The sequence below is a fragment of the Excalfactoria chinensis genome, chromosome 8 (genome assembly GCF_039878825.1).
Source record: "Excalfactoria chinensis isolate bCotChi1 chromosome 8, bCotChi1.hap2, whole genome shotgun sequence".
Taxonomy (NCBI): Eukaryota; Metazoa; Chordata; class Aves; order Galliformes; family Phasianidae; genus Excalfactoria; species Excalfactoria chinensis.
The window spans coordinates 10,226,007-10,247,453 of NC_092832.1; the positions used below are offsets into that span (position 1 = coordinate 10,226,007).

Sequence of the window (21,447 nt, forward strand, 5' to 3'; positions counted from 1 at the left end):
TAAAAACCAAAAAGGCTCACCTGTATGCAGGCAAAACAGAAACATGGTTCCAAGTGTTCAATACCAAACACTAGAAACCTCCAGGGCCTTCAGAAGGTTTGAACTGCACAGGTTTGGGGTTCTGCTCTGCACAGCATCTCTTCCAAAGTCACTTTAAGATGTCCAATCTCCCTTTGGCTCCATCTAGCACCTTCCTGAGCAGTGCATCAGAAAGCGGACCATTAGACACACCTGAGAACACTGAGCAGCACTGTGTGTGTGTTCACACCAATGAGAGCCCGTAGGGCTTGCCTCAAAAAGCTTCAACAGCAGTGGCCTGTGGTAAAATCCTGGAGAACAAGAAACAGAGAAAGGGAAAACACGGACATAAACAAAAATCTAGTTAGACAAGTTAGGAATGAAGGTAACACAAAGGGTCTGGTGGGCAGCCTCCCCAGGGAACCACAGGTGTGATTCACAGCTGCTCTGACATAGGTGTACTTCGTCAGATGTTTAAACACGCAGAGGTTGGGAGCTCCCAACAGACTTTAAGTGGCAGACCATTGATAAGGAGGCACGGGCATGAGGAAAATCACTTGTTTCATGGTACAGGTCTCTGATACAAAAAGGATTATCATCTTACTTAATATGTAAGCCCCATCCCTTCAGAGCTGGACACGATCAGCCCTGTTAGAGAGGCAAGGCAGGCAGCGTTAGGACAGCCAGCAGTGCTTACCTGGACTTCACAGAACAAGAGCTAGGGAGGGTTATCTGCAGGTGGCAGCCCCCGTGTATGAGAGATTCAGCTTCATGCCTGGCACCCAGCTCTTGTGGTGCTCCTTCCAGGTGGTGTTCCTGGTCTCCAAGACGAACACACAGACACCAGCTCCTGCCCACCTGTTGGTATTTCAGGCTACAGCCAGTGGATGCCCTCCTTGTCTCACTACTCAGCTGTTCAGGAAAGCAGACCCAGGTTAGGCTGGCCTAGCAGAAGTATGCTGTGCATGCTCACCTCAGGGCAAGGGGAAGAACACCAAGAAGCCTGCAGTGTTAGAAAGGAACATTTTATTGCAAGAGGTTACAGACCTGGCGCTCTGGCCAAAACATTTCCATTACATTGAAATTGCTACCCACGTTATCAGGCAACAGCACCTACAAAGCACGCAGATTGGAATACCTGAACTCACGATGCAGTCGACCTTTTTAATAAGCACTGTTCTAAATAGATGCCTTTTTCTTTTAACAGACACAGGATTACGTGGTTTTTGGACTAGGAAACTACTGGTTACGTATCCAGGCCACTAACTACTGTGGTAAAAAGTTGGAACAGTCTGTCAACTGTAGTGCTTAAGTGAGGAGGCTCCTACAGCCCTTACAATTCATTACAAATAAGTACTTGTTATTTACTGTTATTTTTTCCACATACTTGCAGCCATTTTTTCCCCTGTAGATTTTCCAAATCAAGTCAAAGATTGAATTAATGAAAAGCCCCTTTAAAAAGCATTACTGACTCGTAGGATAACAGAGGATGAGCCCAGAAAAAAGCATTTGTTTCACAACAGCTCTGTAAGCACAGCCCTGTAAAGCTGGCCTTCCCAAGCCCCGCGTGCATGCACAGCTCTAAGCCCCAGTTCACAACTCATGTTCTTCCTGTGAAGCACTTACCTCAGACCTTGATTTTCCTGAGCATGGCTAAGAATCTAGGACTTCAAACATGAAATCTCTGGCTCAGGACAAAGGTGCCAACTGTTAAAATCCCTCTCTTTGGTACCTTTCATGCTCCCTCCTCCCTTCCCAGGTAGCTACTGTCTCATATACACCTTCTTTCCCATCAAGAAGAGGCCTCAGCCTGGCCCTGACTGCCAGGGCAAGCTGAGCCCCGAGCCAGAAGTTCCACCAGCATGCAGGGCCGGACTGCCTTGGCTCATGGGTGCCAACCACCTATTAGCACAAGTCACACAATCCACGTGAAGCAGCATATGGCCAAAAGGAGTTAAGCGCCCGGGGACATTTTGCTACTCAGTTTTCATAGAACATACAGCCTGACCACACCACCACCTGGCAGTGGTTACCACACCCACTTCAAAAGCACATTTCCAAACTCCTGCAGAAACCTCTTTCAAGGAATGCAAATAGAGCTATTCTATTAATAAGGACAACTTGGAAATAGCACTGGGACTGAATACGCAGCCAGTCAAAAGCGTGGAGCTGGACCCCTGGTTTCCTGACTTGAGTATTCTGACACTTAGAAGCTGCCACTCAAAGGAGCTTTACCAGAAGGTGGGGTAGGTGCAGGAAGAGGAGTGCAACTCCTGATCCATGGAAGACTGTGATGAGGAACCAAAACCAACTGACCACCATTACCAAATATGACAAAACAACTGCATCCTGAAGCAATACAGCCAAGGTGAGCCAAGTAACACTTGTGCTTCTATGTGCAATTCCAGACATCCTGCTCTTCACATGATCTAATGGACTCTACCCATTTTATTAGAACCTCTGTAACTCTGGAAAGGTGAGCTTCTATCTCCCAGTAGGAATCGGCAAAAGAGGTTTATTTCCAAGCAACAGAAACCAAATAGCCCCACCTGAGACCTATAAGCTAAAGAAAGCATGTGCACATTTCGTTTCATCATTCAGTCCACATCAGCTTTAATATGCAATGAATTTACTTATCAGAGGACTTCCAGGACTTCTTTCTATATTTCAAAACTATATTATAGCACGGATCTGATGTAAGCAGGGCAGGAACATCGACAAAAAACACACAGCTAAGCACCCGGGCAGCTCCAACACACACCCAAAGCCTGCCAGTGAAAACAGCTATTTCTAACCAGAGAACATCATTTCGGAACCCAGGCAGGAATAGAGCTTCCTGCTCTTCAGCCACAGCCTTATATTTTTGGTGTTCACTACTGTGGCTGAAGGGACAAAATAAATTTAACTAGATTTACTATTACAAATCTAGACAAGTGGTTTTCTTTTGTTTTTGCAGATGCTAAATTCTGCACGGTATGGCTTTCCCTTATAAACATTCTAGATAAATATAATTTGCACTTCATTGGATTTTTCACGTTAAACAGCAACAGAATCTGGTGCTCAACGACACCCCTTTTTGGTGACACGAGTAAACAACCACTCAATTAAAGCATTACAAACATTCAAGATGATCCGATCGCTTCCCTCTGTTTCAACATGTTGCTGTAAATATTTCATTTTCACATCATATAAAAAAATCCCACAATTAATTATATACAAGCTCAGAATGTTTTAGTCAGTCTGTACACACATAATATGTCTGCAACACACTTCAACGCTCTGCTTATCTTTCCTAAAATCTCTGAAGTAATTTTTATTTCTGGCCTTTTGATGGACCGAGGGGAGTTTTCCAGGTTAAAAACCAGAACAAAGCAGTAGGAATACAATTTGGACAACGAAGTTTGTGTTAACGGTTGGAACTTGTACAGTAAAACACCCGACAGCGTTAACTGAATGATAACCTCGCCAGACATAGGATGGCCTTGTCTCAGGACTCCATCCTCCACAACTGCTTGGTTTTAGTTCATCTGTTTGATCTGAAGGTTAACAAACCTGGTGTGATAACTGCACACGTACGAGGCAGATCGACATCATTCATATTTTCAACCAACCAGATGTAACGTGTCTGAACAAGTCATTTTATTGCAAGTAAACTTATTTTTACTTAAGATAATGAGAATATTTTAATTTCAAGCAAGACAAATCCATTTCACAAACTTAATTCACACAATGTAAATAAATGCTTCACATTATAGACATTTAGATTTTCTTTAAACCTTTTTTATTTAGAGATTTTTCTGGTAAGGAGATATACCATAGGAAAGCAATTTCACTGGCAGTGAGGTATGTATATACTCTACCAAAATACTCCTCTTGCTTTAACTGCTTTTAACTTTATTTACATATAAGGAAAATATCAATGCATATCCTTGGCTTAACTACAGTATTTGTTACCCTATGTGAGTAAAATGAAATGTTATTTGCATACAAAATTGATTTGTGGAGGAATCTGACTTATGATTTAAACAAAAATCATGTTTCAAAGACAGTTTGAATGAACAAACACAATTCAGCATGACCAAGACACCTGCACCATATTTCCATCCTCACAGCACATTTATTTCAGTAATTCTGTAAGTAGGTCCTTAGCATGAGCATAGTGTTACAGTTTTCATACATATAATCACATCCAAAACAAGCTCTAAAATTTAAGTTGTAAACATTCTCTTCATATGTAGAAACATTTCAACCTGTGTTCAAATCTTCTAAAATGATCAACCTTTTAAACAGAATTATAAATGAAAAGGCTACTCTAACCGTGTAGTGAGCAATGCTTATTAGTACATTTCTACAGTGTTAAATAAAATAGTAGAGAGGCAAACTCCTGTAAGCAAGTCAGACTTTAAGTAAATCATCATAAAGAACAAACTTGTTAACAAAAAGATGCTTTGTAATAAAGAAAGTTGGATTGAATCTACTATGATACAAAAACATAAGGGTAAATACCATCTTTGTTGACAAGTAGGAGGTAGCATGGATGCACCACTTTATTGTCAGTGAGAAATGCAACTGAAGTAAAGAATATTTCCTTACCACAAATTTCCAGTATTATGTACATACGTATCTTAGAAATTTGTTTAGACAAGTTTCCCTCCACTTTTTAGTACAAAAAGCCTCATGTGATTTAAAAAAAACACTTACACACCTAGATAGAAGAGTACTAATTGCCCTATTTGAATGAAACAGTCTCTTGAACTATGAAGTAACATGGTATTTAATGCCCTAAAGTTGAGTAAATTGTATTAGCAGTTCTTGATATCATACAAAACACTACATACATACAAACAAAATATAATATCTTATTTTACTATGTAATTTTTTTTTTTTTTAATTTTAATTTTTTATTTTTTTGGAATAAACAGAGCCTTGATTTGGGTAACACTGCAGAGAACGTGGTTTCTTTTGTTTTATTAAAATCTGTCTTTTAAGTACCCATGTGCAACGATTTAAAAATGGCTGCCATACATGTAATGGTCTTGTATTGATAGTGAACACAGTAACTGACAAAAACATAATAAACCTTAAAAACACATCTTCCACCCTATATAAAATATAAAGACTACTTACTGTAACTGTTAAGTATTCAATTTACTTTGATGTTATCGTAATCCACTTCCTCTATTTTTGCCTTTAGGATTTATAAACATAATTTAGTGTAACAATTTATTTTAAAAAATGACGAAGTATTTCAAATTTACATCCAATTCAAATTGAAAATGTTTTCTTGTTCTATGATGCTGCTTCTGCCATCAGTAAAGAAAATGAAGTTTCAGTAATCGAAGCAGGTTTTTTAAGTAGCGATGTGACTTCAACCATGCCAGCTCCAGTCCGTGGAAGATTTGCGTTGACAATGTGTCGCTGCAAGTGCTTTATCCAGTCTTCTTGAACAGACAAAGGTCCTCGAAAGACCAGACCACAAAACCTATGCAAATATTAAAATTGTTCCATCAAGATATATCCAGCACTGCTCAGTAATTACTCAAACAAAGCCCTTATTTTATTGAAGTCTGCCTTTACATACGTTTAGCTGAAAACCTTAGAAACTGAGTTCATCTGTAGTAGTCATAAACATAATTCTCTGCAGTTCATACAAGTTATGCTCCTATGTTGGTAATACTAGGAATAACAATCTGATCCTCTTAAGGTCTCTTTTGAAGAACAGAGTATTACGCAAACATGGCCAGTAAGATTTTAGTTATAGAAATGGGAGCTGGCAATTTAATAACTAAGTATGATTGATTCAAATTATCTTGTCCGAATTAATGAAAATAATCAACTGCTTTCCCCCTAGTCATATCCAGAGTCATCACAAACATTACAGTATATAATCTTAAATATTCCTACAGCCAAAATAAGCAAGCTCTTAAGAACACAGTCTTTCAATTAAAATAACCCTATGTACCTGCATCTGAGTATGTAAACTTCATCAGCACTATGAGGTAATGGCATCATTTTTTTCTTGCTTCCAGATCTTGACCTTGACTTCTTTTGCTTACAGTCCAAAGCTAAGAAGAGAGAAATTTCCATATGTAAAAAGCGATATTTCAGACAGTGTTAAACCAGAGATATTCACTGAGCATTCCCTATAGAAGTGGTGAAAAGATATCTACCTCCTTGTTATTGTATGTTTAGTTATAGCTACATTCCAAAACAATCACAACATGCTCTAAGAGTGTGCTGGTGAAACATCTGATGCCTTTCTCCCCACCTCCACCTCTTTCTTCAAGCACAGCAGTCTGAAAGACTAAATAATCAACATTCAGCATTAAACTGTTGTTTCAGTACCAGCAGGCACCTGCTAACTTCTGGAATTATACAAAAGCAAAGCACCATTGGAAATATCCTTTCCTTCAAAAATCACTGTCAAAATGTGGAAAACTGTTTTGTCATTCAAATAACGTTGTAAAACCGCTCATGTTCAAGCAGGTTGCATCTTCACCAAGTTGTATCTTTCAGCTAATGCAATGAAGAATTTCTAGTTTGAATGCAACACTTGTCATTCGTTTTCAACGATGCAAAACCTTTTTCCTTTCATATACTATGGATGAACTTCAAATGGAACTTCCTCCTCACTCCTGTCTGAACCGTACTGCATCTTGCAAAAATTACGTATTGATACTCTACAGTAGATGGTATTAAAACAACCAACAGGGATGGCAAGGCCATCTTTTTTAATCCCGTCTGTTTGAAAGCATTTATGAAAGTAAATGTGTGTTATCTGAAAACACATCGCAAGCAGGTTCAATTAGCATTCAAAAGTTTACATCTTCCATAAACAGATGCAACGGGATTCTACAACAAAACCTGGAGATTCTAGAATGTAGCCAAAGTTGGAGGATGGGGGCGTTAAACTGAGTTAATATTGGTATGATGAAAACAGCTGATAAGGCTCAAGAAAGACAAGAAGTTTGGGACTGCTAAGTGTTATCTAGCTATACTGTATTCCAAAAACACAAGATACTCACACTAAAACTACACGGAAATCTGAAGGTCAGTAATGAGTGATATTGATACTAACAAGGCACATGCTATGCTACTGAGACATCTTAGCAATGGAATTCAAAAGCTGTTAAACTTGCCTAAGTTCTGACTTGTGTAACAGAAAACAGAAAAGCTTAGTATCCTGAAGCATAAGACGTCATCTGTGGAGGCAAAACATGCTGATTTAAAGAACATACAAATAGGCTCAATTGCATCCGTAATTCCTCTTATGTCTTCCAAAAAATCACCTCTCAAACATTGTTTTTACCCTGCAGCTAAACCTTAAACTTGTAGACACAGTGAGCACTTCCCATTTCCATCCCCAGACTGAAGATTCTCAGAGTACCTCGAAAAAAAAATGAATGATTTTTGGAGGTTTGAAGGAACCAGAGAATGAATCAGACTGCGGACAAGTAGAAAAGGAGGAGACACCAACCTAAAGAAACTTCTTTCAGACTCTGGGTGAAGCCATCATTATAAAGATGAGCCTCAACAGTGTTTTTATTCTGACAGTACCGAGGGAAGCAAAGCAGTCTCAATATAAGGCCAGTGAGAAAGAAATGGCCAAGATAACTTCTGAAAAAGTGAACAGGCAAGGGGTCCTTACTGTTTTATGTTCTCATCAAAAAAGATACCCTTTACATGATTAGGAAGGAAAATCACTATCTTTAAAGCTTTAGGAACTACTGAGTAGTATAAATATGTCTCATATTTCAGTACCAGTAACATCATCACCAGAAATGTAAGCAGACAAAATACCGAAACCTAGAGGCTGATTCTCTGAAGAGAATTATTTGCATGAGGGAAGACTTATCTGAAGCAGTTGTTACAGCACAAGTTTTGCCACTGCTGATTTTGCAAAATGCCACGTGAAGGAAGGAAACAATTACAAGTCATCGTTTGCTTTGAATGCAAAGGCATCCAGGAGCTGCACCTGATGTTAGTTAGCTGATGATGTCAGTTGATACAAATAAGAAGAAAAAACAGTAGACAGCAGGCTCCACCTAGAAAAGCCCAAAGGCATTTGAAACAAGAACTAGCTTGATTCCTTCACATTGGCATACTTAAGGCATTCATTCTCATCAAGAAATTTGATTCTACTCACACACATCCCAAGCATTTCAGAGTCTTCACCTTCTTATTTGGTTTTCTGTAACAGAGCTCCCAAATGGTTTTAAGCATTTGTATATTCTTCTAGGAAAAAAACCCCTCTGAACTACTACGAAATCAAATGGACAGCAACACAGATAAACAAGCAATCATAATACACTAGAAGTAGTCGTTACTACCTCCTTGTAAGGTATATTTTCCCAAGAACAATTAAAAAAAACAAACAAAAATAAAAAAAGCAAACCAAAGCGAAACAGACATATGGATATCTTTGCATCATTTACAACAGTCATGCTAGACAGAGAAAATACAAAAAGAAGAGCAGAAAATATAATGAAACTTCAAGAAAAACAATAATCAGATCACTCAATGCATTCTTACAATAATTTAGCAAGGATTGGACATAGCACACATGCCCAGAAAGAAGCTGCTATTAAAAACACAAAAAATACTAAGAATATTAAATCTGTGTTCTGCAAGGGTTATTTTTGTTACCTTTGAATTATGACCTAGTAAACATATTTATTTACATTTTTGAGGGTGCAAAGCAACACAAGTATATTTTGAAGTAATCTCACTGTAGCAGAAAAATTGAGAAAAAGAGTAGTAAGATCTGGGTAAACTTGATTGAAAACTCTAATTCCAACACCAGTTCTCAAGGACACAAACCAGTAACTGTCATATTAATTCCACTTTTGTCTATCAAGAGAGTAACAACTTTAAATGAAGTTACATGTCACACCTGCTTACACACTGCTGGTATGATGACCGCAAGCATTTGCGAGCATCAAATAAGACAAACTATTGTTTCGTCTGTAACAAAGCATGTTCTGATCAAAACTCTTCTGATTCCTTTTCTGTAAAACAAAGGATGACCTCAGCAGAAAGTGTTTTTAGCACTTTCAGGAAGAGACCAAAGATAATGCAGTCCTTGCAACAGAAATTCAGACTGTACTTGCAGCAAACTGCCCAAGAGATGTAGGAGCTACCTGTAATTATGCCTACTTTGTGCTAAGACAGCACCTGAAACTATTAACCTTCGTTATCATGGGCCTTTCTCCATAAAGGACCAGTTCTCTTTGAAAGAAGCATCCTTCCTTCAAGTTTGGCCACCCACTGCTTCCCAGCTGCTGCTTCCAAAAGCCTTTTGTGAACAACAAGTTGTACCACTTCATCCACACTCTGATACAGCATGACAGAGAGAAAACTCATGTAAAACAAAGGAAGATAACCAAACTCTGGAATAAACTTCTTGAGGCACTCAAGTCCAATTTGATCATTATGTTTAGAAAATCACATGTGATATCAAAAGGCTGTATATAAAAACCTACTGCATTTTTGACAGTATATCAAGAAGGACTGACAAGCAGATGGAGATAAGAGGTTACAAGCAGTACATCTAGGACAATATGAATTACGAACATCACAACTGGAGATCCTTAATTCCATGATCTTTGGTCTGAGTCTCAAAATTAAGACACACCTACGCTAACCTGCAGCTCCACTTCTTAATACCCTCCAAAGTGAAACACCTTTCACCTTTCCTTTCAGTATACTGATGCTCAGTCTTTATTAAGATTTCCACTCTTGTCATAAAATATGACACAAGTTGAATAACTGCATACATAAGTGACTCTTGTTAACCATTTAAAAACAGCGCCAAGCTAGAAAAATATCCTTCTTGTGTATTTATTCACTAATTTGTCAAATTCAATAATTTTTTACCTTGTCTCATCATTATTGCCAAGTACAATGCAGAAGAAAGCCAGATTTTTTTTTTTTTTTACACACACACACACACACACATATGAAATTCTCCAGTTATTTGGTTCTCTGAAGGATTTTATGCAATGCTAAATTTAGCCCACTGTGCTGGCTGATCAGCATCAAATAAAGATGTGCAAATCCAGCAGATCTCTGATCCCTGCTTTGGTTGCACACGCTTCCACGGCAAACTTCCTGAATCTACAATCGCAATATTAGAAACTATTTGGAAAGCTGGTAGCCACAGAAATCACTACCTCAGCCATACTGCTGGCTCCAAGTCAAAGTCCTTACTTGTATATTATTGTCCTCTCCCAAACTTCTGGGAGAGTACTCTCCATCTACAGAAGCAGAGACCAAAGAAGAAGAGAGTGATGACTCCCAGAAAATGACAGCTGTTAAGAAGAGATTGGGTAGGTGGACAGAGAAAGAAAAAGAGAAGATGTAAAAAGCCAAGGTGTAAGACAGAACAAGCAGATTTCAGGTAGGAAGAGAAGCCTGGTAAAAGGAAAAGAAAGGAAGCTGGATATACAACTGCACCAAGAAGGGCAGGATGCATTTAGTAGATTCTGAGTAGAGTCAGTTTGACACACACTCTGAGAAACGTGAGAAGACCATCATGCAACCACTAATGCAAAAGCCAGTAATTATAAGAACGAACTCAGTGAAGCATTTGCTATGCTACGCACAAAGTAAGCTTAGTAACAAACACTAATTCGAACAGCCAACAGCTAGAGAGTTCCACTTCTGAATATTTTTCTCCTGAGCCCATTCTAAAAATTTACTATTATGTAACTTTTGTAACTGAGTTATAACTAAAAATGTCAAGTTGCATTTAAAAGAATGTAACTGGTAACACTGACTAAATGAAATCAAGTTGCTGATTCTGGAGAAAAAGGGCATCTGCTAGAAAAGCAAGATGATAACCATCTATTGGAAACACACAAGTCAAACTGAAAAATTGAGTAGACTAGTGCACATACTAATGTAGCGCTGGGACAGCTCTCACTTAGGTGACTTGTACAGCTTACTGTACTTCTTTTACTAAACAGTAACACCTAAATAGCTCCCATAACAACTGCGAAATCATAGAACTAGAGCTTTCATGTTTGCACACACTTATTTAATGACACCAAGAAACTAAAACAAATATGGCAACTCTGCCCATGGCAGGGGAGTTGAAACCAGATGATCTCTGAGGACCTTTTCAACCCAGGCCATTCTGCGATATGCAACCAATAAGATTTCTTTATGGCAGTTTGGTATGCTTCAGAAGATGTAAGAAATCACCTCAAGAAAACTGAAAAAGAAACCTGTGTAAATGTATTGTCATTGTCTCCATAAAAGTTCCAAGCTGAAGCCAAGTAGAAGACGTCTATAAGTGGCTCACAACCACAATTATTTTTAAAAAGATAGACTGAAATGCGCCCAAGCACAACACTCAGCAAAGTTTTAAATTGGTGTGTGCCAGTGAAATCTCATAAAGCTGTCATCCTCCTAGCGAAACTTCCAATGTATGGAGGAGTAGCAGGAAGAAAAACAACCCAACACTTTATAAGTGTATTATCTGGTCTATCAGATTTATACTGAGCTTGCTCAAATGAAGAGTCAATGAGCAAACAGTCAAATTTATAACCTTGGTAACTGTGCAAAGCTTTTAATGGCAACTACTAAATAAGCACATGTGCATTGGTTGCATAACATTACAGCCATAACTTAAGTCTCCCTTAAGTCACCATTTTCAGTGAAATGCCTTTATCTGTATGGCATAGGCCATTAATCTATATCAGCTCTACCTTCTGAGATCATAAGCAAGTTTTTGGATTTTTTGTTAAGCTTTCTTTATAGCTTCATTTTAAACTAACTTCTAGTTCCAAGGATACAAGACCCAGGAGGTTTAAGTTTGTAAAAAGAAGGCATCAACTGCTCAGATGAGCATGCTATTATTAGTTTGCAAACTGTTCCTTAAAAACCACCACCAACAACAAAAAACCCAACAACCACAACACCACAAAACAAAAAACTTCCAAAGCTTCATCCACATTTCCTATTTAGCTGATGTGAAAGGAGCTTCTCTAGGATCCAGGCTCTGTGTACTAGTTTCTTTGCCCCAGTGTCTCCTTCATTTAATAACTGGTAGATTTTAATGTGCAAATTAAATATAGTTATATTTACCAGTAGGTATAGAAGCAAAAAACTCAGCACAGGGCTAGCACCATCAAACAACAGCAGTGGTAAAAGAAGCCCGCTATTGCCATGTTTCTATTGTGTAAACATGAAAACTTTCAGAACCCCTAAAATCATATTCTGCTACATAGTGGATATTGGTGCAACTGTTTTTATTCTAAATCTACTTTATTATATCATTATGCATAACAAGCCCTGGCATCCACAGGCTCAGTGTGTAAAATTCATTTAAATGTTTTCCAGCCTGTCACAGAGAAGGCCTGAAACTATCTGTGATTATATAATATAGCATAACAAATCGCATCTGCACATGAAAAACGGAATTCTATATTTTTCCAGCATTATGTAAATGCTTGTGCTTGTCAATGCAGGAAACTGATTGCTGCCTTCTGAATTACTTCATAGTTTAAAATTTGTTTTCCTCACTAAATTCCATGTTTGCTCCCCAGCTTGCTGCTGACCATACAAAATCCCACTAATCTAAGCAATACTCCAAGTAAACTCAGGAATCTGCCTACAGCCAAGAAAACTGCATGTCTTTGGAAATGAGTCAAAATATGGAATACTAGAAGATCTTCAATATACGTGTGTTTTAATAAAAAAAGCATTAATAGCAGTGCCAAGCGCTGTACCACACTCACTCTACTGTCAATCACTCCATGACTGGTTTGTGAACCAAACAAAAAATGAAAACAGCTACATGTACTATGTTGGTTGAAATATACGAGTTGGAAAATTACTTGGTTCTTCCGTTTTTAGCTACAGTATTCTTAGTAGCTATATGTAATATAATTATTTCTTAATGTTTTTAATTGTTGAAGCGCTTATAAAGACTTTGTTAGATGGTCAACTAGTTGGTTTGGAAATTGTGATATTGTGGAAGAATGAATTTTGAGTGAACATCTCTCAGTTTTGCTTACACATACCTTAAGTGTTGGATCCAAAATAAATGAGTAAGAATGAAAATCAGACATGAGAGTGGACAACAGCAACATATCTTTGTTTACAAGTTGCTGAAGTTGTATGGCAAATAAACTGTTTATCAACGGAAGCTTCAAAATTATTTTGAATTAACATATGCTTTTGTCCAGTCTGATGAAGAAAATGTATCATAGACAGACTTTGCTTTTACATCTGTAACAAAACATACCTGTCCCAGTCAAAAGTCCAGCACTCTTCTTTCGTGCATAAGCGCGTAAGTGGTTGGACAGGCTAACAGCACTTGTAAACGTCGTATTGCAATGCACACACGTTCTAAGCTTCACAGGCATACCTATCATTCAAAAGAAAACTATAATCCAGTTCTCTCTTCAAAAAATGAAATTCTCAAAGCGTTGTAAAAGGTTTTCTGTAATAAAGATGGTTTTAAATATATTCACTGCATTGATGCAATTGTTTAGTATATTAGGAGGATCGAAGTTAACCATCATTAGCTTTCCACGTAGTGCTTTAAGCCAAACCTTGTTATTTGAAAAGAACAGAAGGAAGGCAACTTGAACCCATTAGGCTACTCTGCATCAGGCTACTAACAATTTCCTACACATCTCCGTATCACGAAGCTCTATCCCCAAAACACAATCCTGCAATTTGAATAGCACAGAACTGTTGAGAAATTTCAGAGTTTGTAACATTTCCAATAAAGAGAATTTTAAAAGTCTGGTTGACAAAGCAGTAATTAAAAGTGTTTTACCCATAAGACAGAAAGGCTCAATACTAAATTAGGCTACTGTTGAAGGCTTAGAGAGAAAGGTGGTAAAGCACATAACTGAACAGCTGTTAGACAAAACATTTTGTTGAGTGCCTTTTCTGTTCATTACTTTAGATGCATCACCAATAATGAAAGTTAACGATTCAAAGTTTTTTGCTAAAATCTCTGTGCTAAATAACCAACAAAGCAGCATGCTTTTATCACAGGAAAACAGTGAAAGTGAAACAATACTGAACCCCTCACTTACCAGACAAAGAAAGCATTATTACTTCTCCCCTGCTCAACTTTGCCATAATGTTCTCCCCTCGTTTCACTAAGGATATACTGTTTCCAGTTCTCCACTGATAAATTATTAGAACAGATAAAAAAGCCCAATCTACTCAGAAAGAAAGCCTCTGCTTGCAGGAAGGAAAGAGTCTTATTCTCCAGCAGCACACAGAAGACGTGCAGTTTTTTTCAGGTAAGTTAAAGAAGAAGGCCTGGTTGGTTTAAAAAACAAATAACAACAACAAGAGAAAGAAAAAAAACCACAAAACTTTTTGAAAACTAGAAACGAGATTAGAAACATTTGCCTTCTTAGGAAGCACTGAAGAATTTCAACTCGATGCTAAATACTTTCTCACCAACTCAACTGGCACAGTGCGATCGTTAGTTGTCAAACTGTTACCTCAGCCGCAGATAATTACAGGGCCCCATACATAACTGTTAGTATTATGTAAGCATGTGTTCATTTTAACCTGATCGTTCATCGCAACCAAACAGGTGCTGCTACCCAGCACTCAGCAGTAAATATTGAACAGACAGCAATAACAGTTCTGTTTTGGCAAGCTCCTTCTCTAGTTGGTTTCTCAAATAATTGAGCCTGTCAAAGACACATCTTCCTGGATAAAGTAACCTCCTTTCTTCAACAACAACCACATGTATCCACATGACGCTGAACATGATTCTGTTCCACCTCTGCCATTTTAGAAAGTCACCTCAAGAAACTGATCGCCACACTTTCATAGTCCCTTAAAAGAACTTCCGAGTACACTGGACTTCTTATTTCTTTAAGGGCAGACAAGAATAGAGGCGAAAAAAAGTACAAAGCACTGCCAATTTTAGTAACCTGCACTGGGTACTAATGAAAATACCAACAGAACCAAAAAAGTCAGGAGTATAAAACTAAGATCCTTCTCCTCAGCCTGAAGAGTCTTGCAGCACCTTAAGGTGGTGCTCCAACAAGAAACAGGTAAATGTAAGTTCTACATACACACTGAAAAGAATCCTCCTAGAATTTCCCAAGACTAGAAATAACTCTTAGTGACAAGTAGGTTAAAAACATCACTCTAAAAAAAACTGCTTTGTAAGTACAGAGTAGCTAGAAAGTTGATTACGGAATTGCTTCATCAGCGCAAGTCTCAGTGCAGGGAACATCTTTGTCCCTATCAGTCGGATGCTGCATATCAGAACCCTACCAGCTACGGCTGTATTCCAACTAACACACATCTTCCCTCAGGACAGACAGACCTTAAGAAAGGATCAGTTTCTCAGAGCAGCCACAATTTCAAAACAAACAATAATTAATCTATGGTGTAAAAGCATGTTTGCCTAAAAGCATCACAATCAGTCAAGAGAAATTAACCAATTTAAAATACTACATGCTAATAATGGCATCCACAGTTCTGTCAGTTCGAGCAAATGGTGCTTTGCACAAACCTCCAAGATTTAAATGATGTGATTCTCAAACCAGTAGTTTTAAAGCCCAGAAACAGGGCCACAAGCCCAAACATTTCAGAACTGTTAAGTCTACCAAATATGCCCGGACACTTCAACATATGGTTACTGCAGGATCTGTCTTCTTCCATTTTGAGGCTCGTTTTGTGCCCGCTTTGAATCTGTAAGCCCAACCATATGAAGAACAGGTACTACGTTCTGTGCCAAAGGCCCTCAGTACTGAGTATTCACTTAAGAAAAAATACACAAGAAAAATTTCTTGTGCTACCTCTCGCAGTCAAGATCCTCTGGAAATGAAACAAGAATTACATAAACAAATTCCCAATTAAAATCCTCTGCACTTGTACAGTTTCTGTGAATTAAAACATTTGTTTGGAAATGCTGTCAAGACAGCGAGAAACACCTTCTTACCTGACTGCATAGTCAAGTCCATTTTTTGTGGCTGATACATCAATGGACTGTCTTCATTTAATGGAAGAACACATTTCTGAACAAACCTCTTTCTCGCAGTTTGATTATGAATCTTTTGAGAAGAAATACCAGGACTCCTTTCTTCTCCTAACCTTTTATTTTTCAGAAGTTCTATCAGTGTAAGTGACTGATTTTTTTTTTCATTATGTAGTACTGCTTTTGTTTCATCACATTCATTTAGGAAACTCAGCCCTTCTTCCTCTGATGCAGACACAGATATATCTTCAGTCTTTAGGCCATTATGGTATGCTTCGAGAGGTAAAACATTCTGAGATAAAAAGTCATCATTTGATGCAAATTTCTGAGCAACAAAGGGTCTGGGAATAACACGGCGACTATTCAAAGCCTTTAGTATTTTTTCATACTTCTCTTCATTTTGCATCATCTCATTCAAAACACAGATCGGAGACTTGTGTGCATCCCACTTGGTTTTGCCAAGCCTCTTCAGGTGTCCTCGCACATGATTTGACAATCCAATTTTAGTATCAAACCAGCCTCCGCAAAGCTGACACGTGTGCTCAGAGGAAGTTTCAGATTTCTCAATTGCTACAAAGAAAATAATTTTCATGTATTTTGACAATTATGTACTGTTAAATATTACAATAGCAAATCACAAGGACGAAGAGAGGCTTTACAACAAAATAAAGCAAGTCTCGTTTAGTGCTCAATTTAGTGCACTTTGTCCCCTCTACACCAAAACTTAAAACAACAACAACAACAACAAAAAACATATTAAAAAACCACATACCTTTTCTAACACGTTTAACAGGAGTTCCTGTTCCAGTTCTTTTAAAATGCTGCATTTTGTCACTTGTTGCTATCTGTTCTGGTGAAACAACATGACGGGCTTCATAGCTTAATCCAGCTCTGTGAAGATGTCCTCTGACGTGGTTGGACAATCCAACACCTGTTTCAAAGGTTGCTGGGCAGTATGGGCAGGACTTCTTTTCAAGTGACAAATCAGTCCAATGGAAAACTGAATTATGCTTTGGCAATGCAGATCCTACATTTTCTAAATTCTGCGCATCATGCAAATCATGCAGGAAGTTACTACTCTCAGCATCTTCGTAATACTCAAAATAAAAGCCATCATTCTGCTCATAACTAAGTGAAGATTTATCACCAGCTTCATGATCTTCCATTTTACCTTTGAAAATGGGGAATAGGCTTACATGCTCCTGATTAATATCACTGTAAGATTCATCCTCCACAGACCGCGTAGTGTAATCACACAGTTCAGCATTATCCCAGGAACTCTCATCCTCCGTTTCATAGCTGTCTTTTTTTTCAGCAGAGTTAAGTCTCTGTAAAACAACAACAGCCAATTTATGCAGAAAATCTGAACAGCAATCCAAACCATCTCCTGTAACAGTGCCATCCCTCCTTAACCACTCATTGCAGCTACATGCCTATTATCTTTATAGCCTTCTGCTCCTTCGCAATTAAGATTATTTGACTCCACGACAAAAAATTATTACAGATGCTACCTTAAGAAGAAAATAAATGTAAAAAAACCTCACAGAGGTGGACTCTTAAACGTAAAGGATAAGAATTAGTATATTTCTTAACCATTGTAGTTTTCATATTTAGGTCTACGTAAATAATTATTGCTTGCTTTGACACAAGCACTCTGCTTTGCTGCTTGATGAAAACTTTTTAAGTTTCTGGTCACTGCTATTTCTAATCAAAAGGGTCTCGTCTGGAGAATTTAGATTGCACACACTTACAGATGACTGTGAAACGCTTTTCCGAGCCTTCTGTATCCTGTAGGGTCTCTTGTGGAGTTTTCCGAAGTTACCGGACTGTGAAGTAGAGCCAAATGATCGTTTTACATCTTGTTTTAAAACTGAGTTCTTTGGAAACGTAGAAGATTGCTTGATCAACTGTTTCGTCCTGCTACCAAAATCTAAAGATTCTTCTATTATGCTGCCTTTTCTTTTTTCTAGTCTAAGATGGCTACCAAAGGGATCGATGCAAGATGCTGGATGCAAATATTCCATGTGTTTTTTTAAAACGCTTCTAGCTGAAGTTGTAAATGGACACATCTTACACATGTACGTCGACGACTTCTTTGAGGATCCTAAATATGGATCTTTCATGGATGCCTTCTTCTGTGACTTCCTCTGGGACATGTCACTACCAATAACAGAACACTTGACTACTGCTCCATGAGCAATCCCTCGATGGCATTCAAGTTCATTTTCTGTCACAGCCATGAAATTGCACTCCTCGCAGCAATAGTATCTTTTATCTTTTTCATGGGTCTTTGCATGCTGTACAAATGTTTTGGGACAATTGGTACCAAATACACACTGTGGGCACTGTAATCTTGCACTCCTACCCTCATCCTGAAGCTCTTTCAGCTCGCGGATTTCTTCCATCAGTTTCTGTCTTCTTTCTTGGTGAATTATCATGTGTTTAAGAAGTGAATTACGATCTCTAAATGTCCTTCCACATTCCCTACATGCATAGGGCCTGGGGACATTGAGATGTCGGAAATGGCTGTTCCCATCTAAATGGTACATCATATGCCTATGCAGATGTTTCTTCTCCCTAAAATTCACATTGCACTTCGTACAGGGATAAAATGATGGTTCATCAGTACTGAAGGTAGATGGTGATTCAGAATCATTCTGTTCACATTTATTTTTTAAAGTATTGGAAAGAAAAGTGCTAGTGTGAACAGGAGAAGCATCCTCTGCACAGCTACCAGTGGGACTGTAAATGAGCTGCTGGATAGCATCAACAGCTTCCAGCTCTTCATCGGTGGATTCAGGCTTTACTTTACTCAATGAGTATTTCTGAGGTTCTACTATTTGTAGCTCCTCATTCTGTTCTAAGAAGTCAACAGTTAGCAGTTTTGACTTAGTAGGGATATAAGTAGTATCACCAAAACAGTCTTCAGTATAGCGTGTTATTTTACTAACATCCATTTTTCTTTTTCTCTTTTTTTCTAAACCTACTTTACAGTGAATGGGAGACTTCTCTATTGTTTCTTCATTTGTCATAAGAAACTGTATAAACTCTTTTTGTGGATCCCAGCTGGGTTCACATCCCGATCTGAAACCACCTGTACCTGAGGAAATGCCTGTTAATGCATCAACACAATCGTCTTTTACCAGTAAATTTTTATCATCCTCACAAACTTCTACTTGGCCTACTAAAGTGCTGTCTACACTATTTCCTACTGATTTCTGTGAATCACAACCAACTGAAGCAGAGGTAGGTACATTTTTAATGGAATGAGTCATGTTCTTAGCATGTGCTACATCAGGTAACAAAAATAAAACTTGGTGCTGATTTGAATTTTCTGTTGTACTCTTTGCAGGCAGCTGAAGATCATGAACCACCGTCAAAGTTGAGCAGGAATCTGTATGATGACCTACAGGCTGTCCAGTGGTTAGTGAAACACTGCCTTTATTCATAATGGAAGTTTTTGTTGAGGTGGAGTGTGAAACTGGTCCATTAACAGCAGTTCCTCTAGACAAGATAAAGTTTTCACTAGAAACAGTAGGAGCACCAGTGTGTATAAATAGAGAAGTCTGGCCTCCACTTAAGGCTTTTTCAGATCTGTCCCTGGATAGCTCCTCAGGCAGAGTCAATGTGTTGTTTTTCTGAAACAACGCGTCACCCTCTTGTGATTCAGGAATGCCACCTTCCTCCTCAGACACAAAATCACATAGGATTTCCTCTTCTTCTTCTTTAGCACCAGTAACTTCAGTATTTATCTCTAAATCATCCATGTTGCTGGTCTGTCCATTAAATACATTTATACTAAAACAAACAAACAAACAAAAACATACAACAAACAAGCAAGAAAGGAATCAGAATCACAGAAATATAAGAATGGCCATTTTAATTTACTATTTTCTCTAGGACTGTGCTCCTTCACACTGTAATCAGAATGTTTTGAATAATAAAAAAATATTCTAACAAGTTCAAGACATGTTTTACATTAATCAATAAAGGAACCAAAAACTGTATACTTTTTTTTTTGCTAGGCTATGTTAATAACCATACAGAACTGTCAAGCATTATCTGAGTGCAAAAAGTCTCAACACCAACATGCAAGGTGGAAAAAAATGTGATTGACAAAAACTGTGCAAATGCATTTTACATGTACACTCACTTGAACATATTGTTTATCTTTAATTCCGTTTTAAAAGTAAAACAAGTAAGGTTTTCCAGACATCCACTACAGTCATTTCAGTGATTTTTATATTATTTTTTAAATGTAATTCCCTTTGAGACCTAATAAACAAAGCAAAATAATTTTTACATATCTCAACGTATCACTTCTTTCCTTCTGCGGCCAGCAGAAGCAGAGAGATAATCATCCTCCTATACTCAGCACTGGTGAGGCTGCACCTCGAGTTTTGGGCCCCTTACTACAAGAAAGACATCGAGGCCCTGAAATGTGTCCAGAGAAAGGCAATGAAACTTGTGAGGGGTCTGTAGCACAAGTCTTATGAGGAGCGGTTGAGGGAGCTGGGATTGTTCAGTCTGGGGAAGAGGAGGCTCAGGGGAGACCTCATTACACTCTACAACTTCCTAAAGGGAGGCTGTGATGAGGAAGACTTTGGCCTCTTCTCCCAGGCAATAAACAGGACCTGAGAAAATGGCTACAAGTTGTACCAGAGAAGGTTTAGATTAGACATAAGGGTAAACTTTTTCTCTCAGAGAGTGGTCAGGCACTGGAATGGCTGCCCAGGGAGGTGGTGGAGTTGCTGTCCCTGGCAGTGTTCAAGAGGCATCTGGATGAGGAGCTACGAGATATGGTTTAGTGGCTAGTGGTAGCAATGGTAATGGAAGGATGGTTGGACTAGATGATCTTGTAGGTCCTTTCCAACCCTGTGATTTTACAATTCATTCAAAGCACCTGTATACAGCTGACATGACGATACGCATAAACATGTAAACCCTTTACTTGGGTATGAATAGAGAATACATTCATCTAACTAGGCCAATTTTGGACATGGAATTACTAATGCAAACAGCAAAAGACCAAATTCAGCAAATAAATGTTTTCAAATAATGTTCCTAAAAAAGAGTTCTCCTTGCCTTTAGACAAATACATAAATCAGATCCTGCTGATGTTCTGAGCCCATTCAGAATGGTAAGCAAATAAAACAGCATTTCCTTAAAGGTGGAAAAAAGCAGTTAGAAAAATACTTAATTTGGATTTATCTACCTAATGAAATCACCATGTTGAATTCAGTATATGACAATGACAGTATCTACTAGTACAGAGAATATTACATATTAATTCTTCACGTGTGTTAAGTATGCCTTTCTATAAGCAACTTTCATTTACACACAAGATAATCTACCCAATGCTTACTGAGCACAAAGAAGCTTCCTGCATATGGGTCTTGAGAGCACAGTAAGCATTAAGGCATTAGAACATCTACCTGGGAGATGGAAACATTTAT

The 21,447-nt window shown here is 38.2% G+C and overlaps 1 protein-coding gene across 13 annotated transcripts in view; it reads right to left on the reverse strand.

The window, feature by feature from the left end:
* Positions 1–1,031: 1,031 nt before the first annotated feature.
* Positions 1,032–21,447, reverse strand: part of ZNF644 (zinc finger protein 644) — a 71,685-nt gene continuing 51,269 nt past the window's right edge. For 6 of the 13 annotated variants that reach the window (XM_072342704.1, XM_072342705.1, XM_072342702.1 and 3 more), the window contains 7 exons: positions 17,743–19,789; positions 16,764–17,319; positions 15,956–16,561; positions 13,271–13,393; positions 7,158–7,220; positions 5,981–6,083; positions 1,032–5,500 (listed from right to left, as the gene is read on the reverse strand). In XM_072342704.1, the coding sequence (XP_072198805.1) occupies positions 5,308–5,500; positions 5,981–6,083; positions 7,158–7,220; positions 13,271–13,393; positions 15,956–16,561; positions 16,764–17,319; positions 17,743–19,758 (3,660 nt within the window). In that variant the 5' untranslated portion in view covers positions 19,759–19,789 and the 3' untranslated portion in view covers positions 1,032–5,307. The other 7 variants (XM_072342714.1, XM_072342710.1, XM_072342709.1 and 4 more) reach the window with 6 other exon arrangements.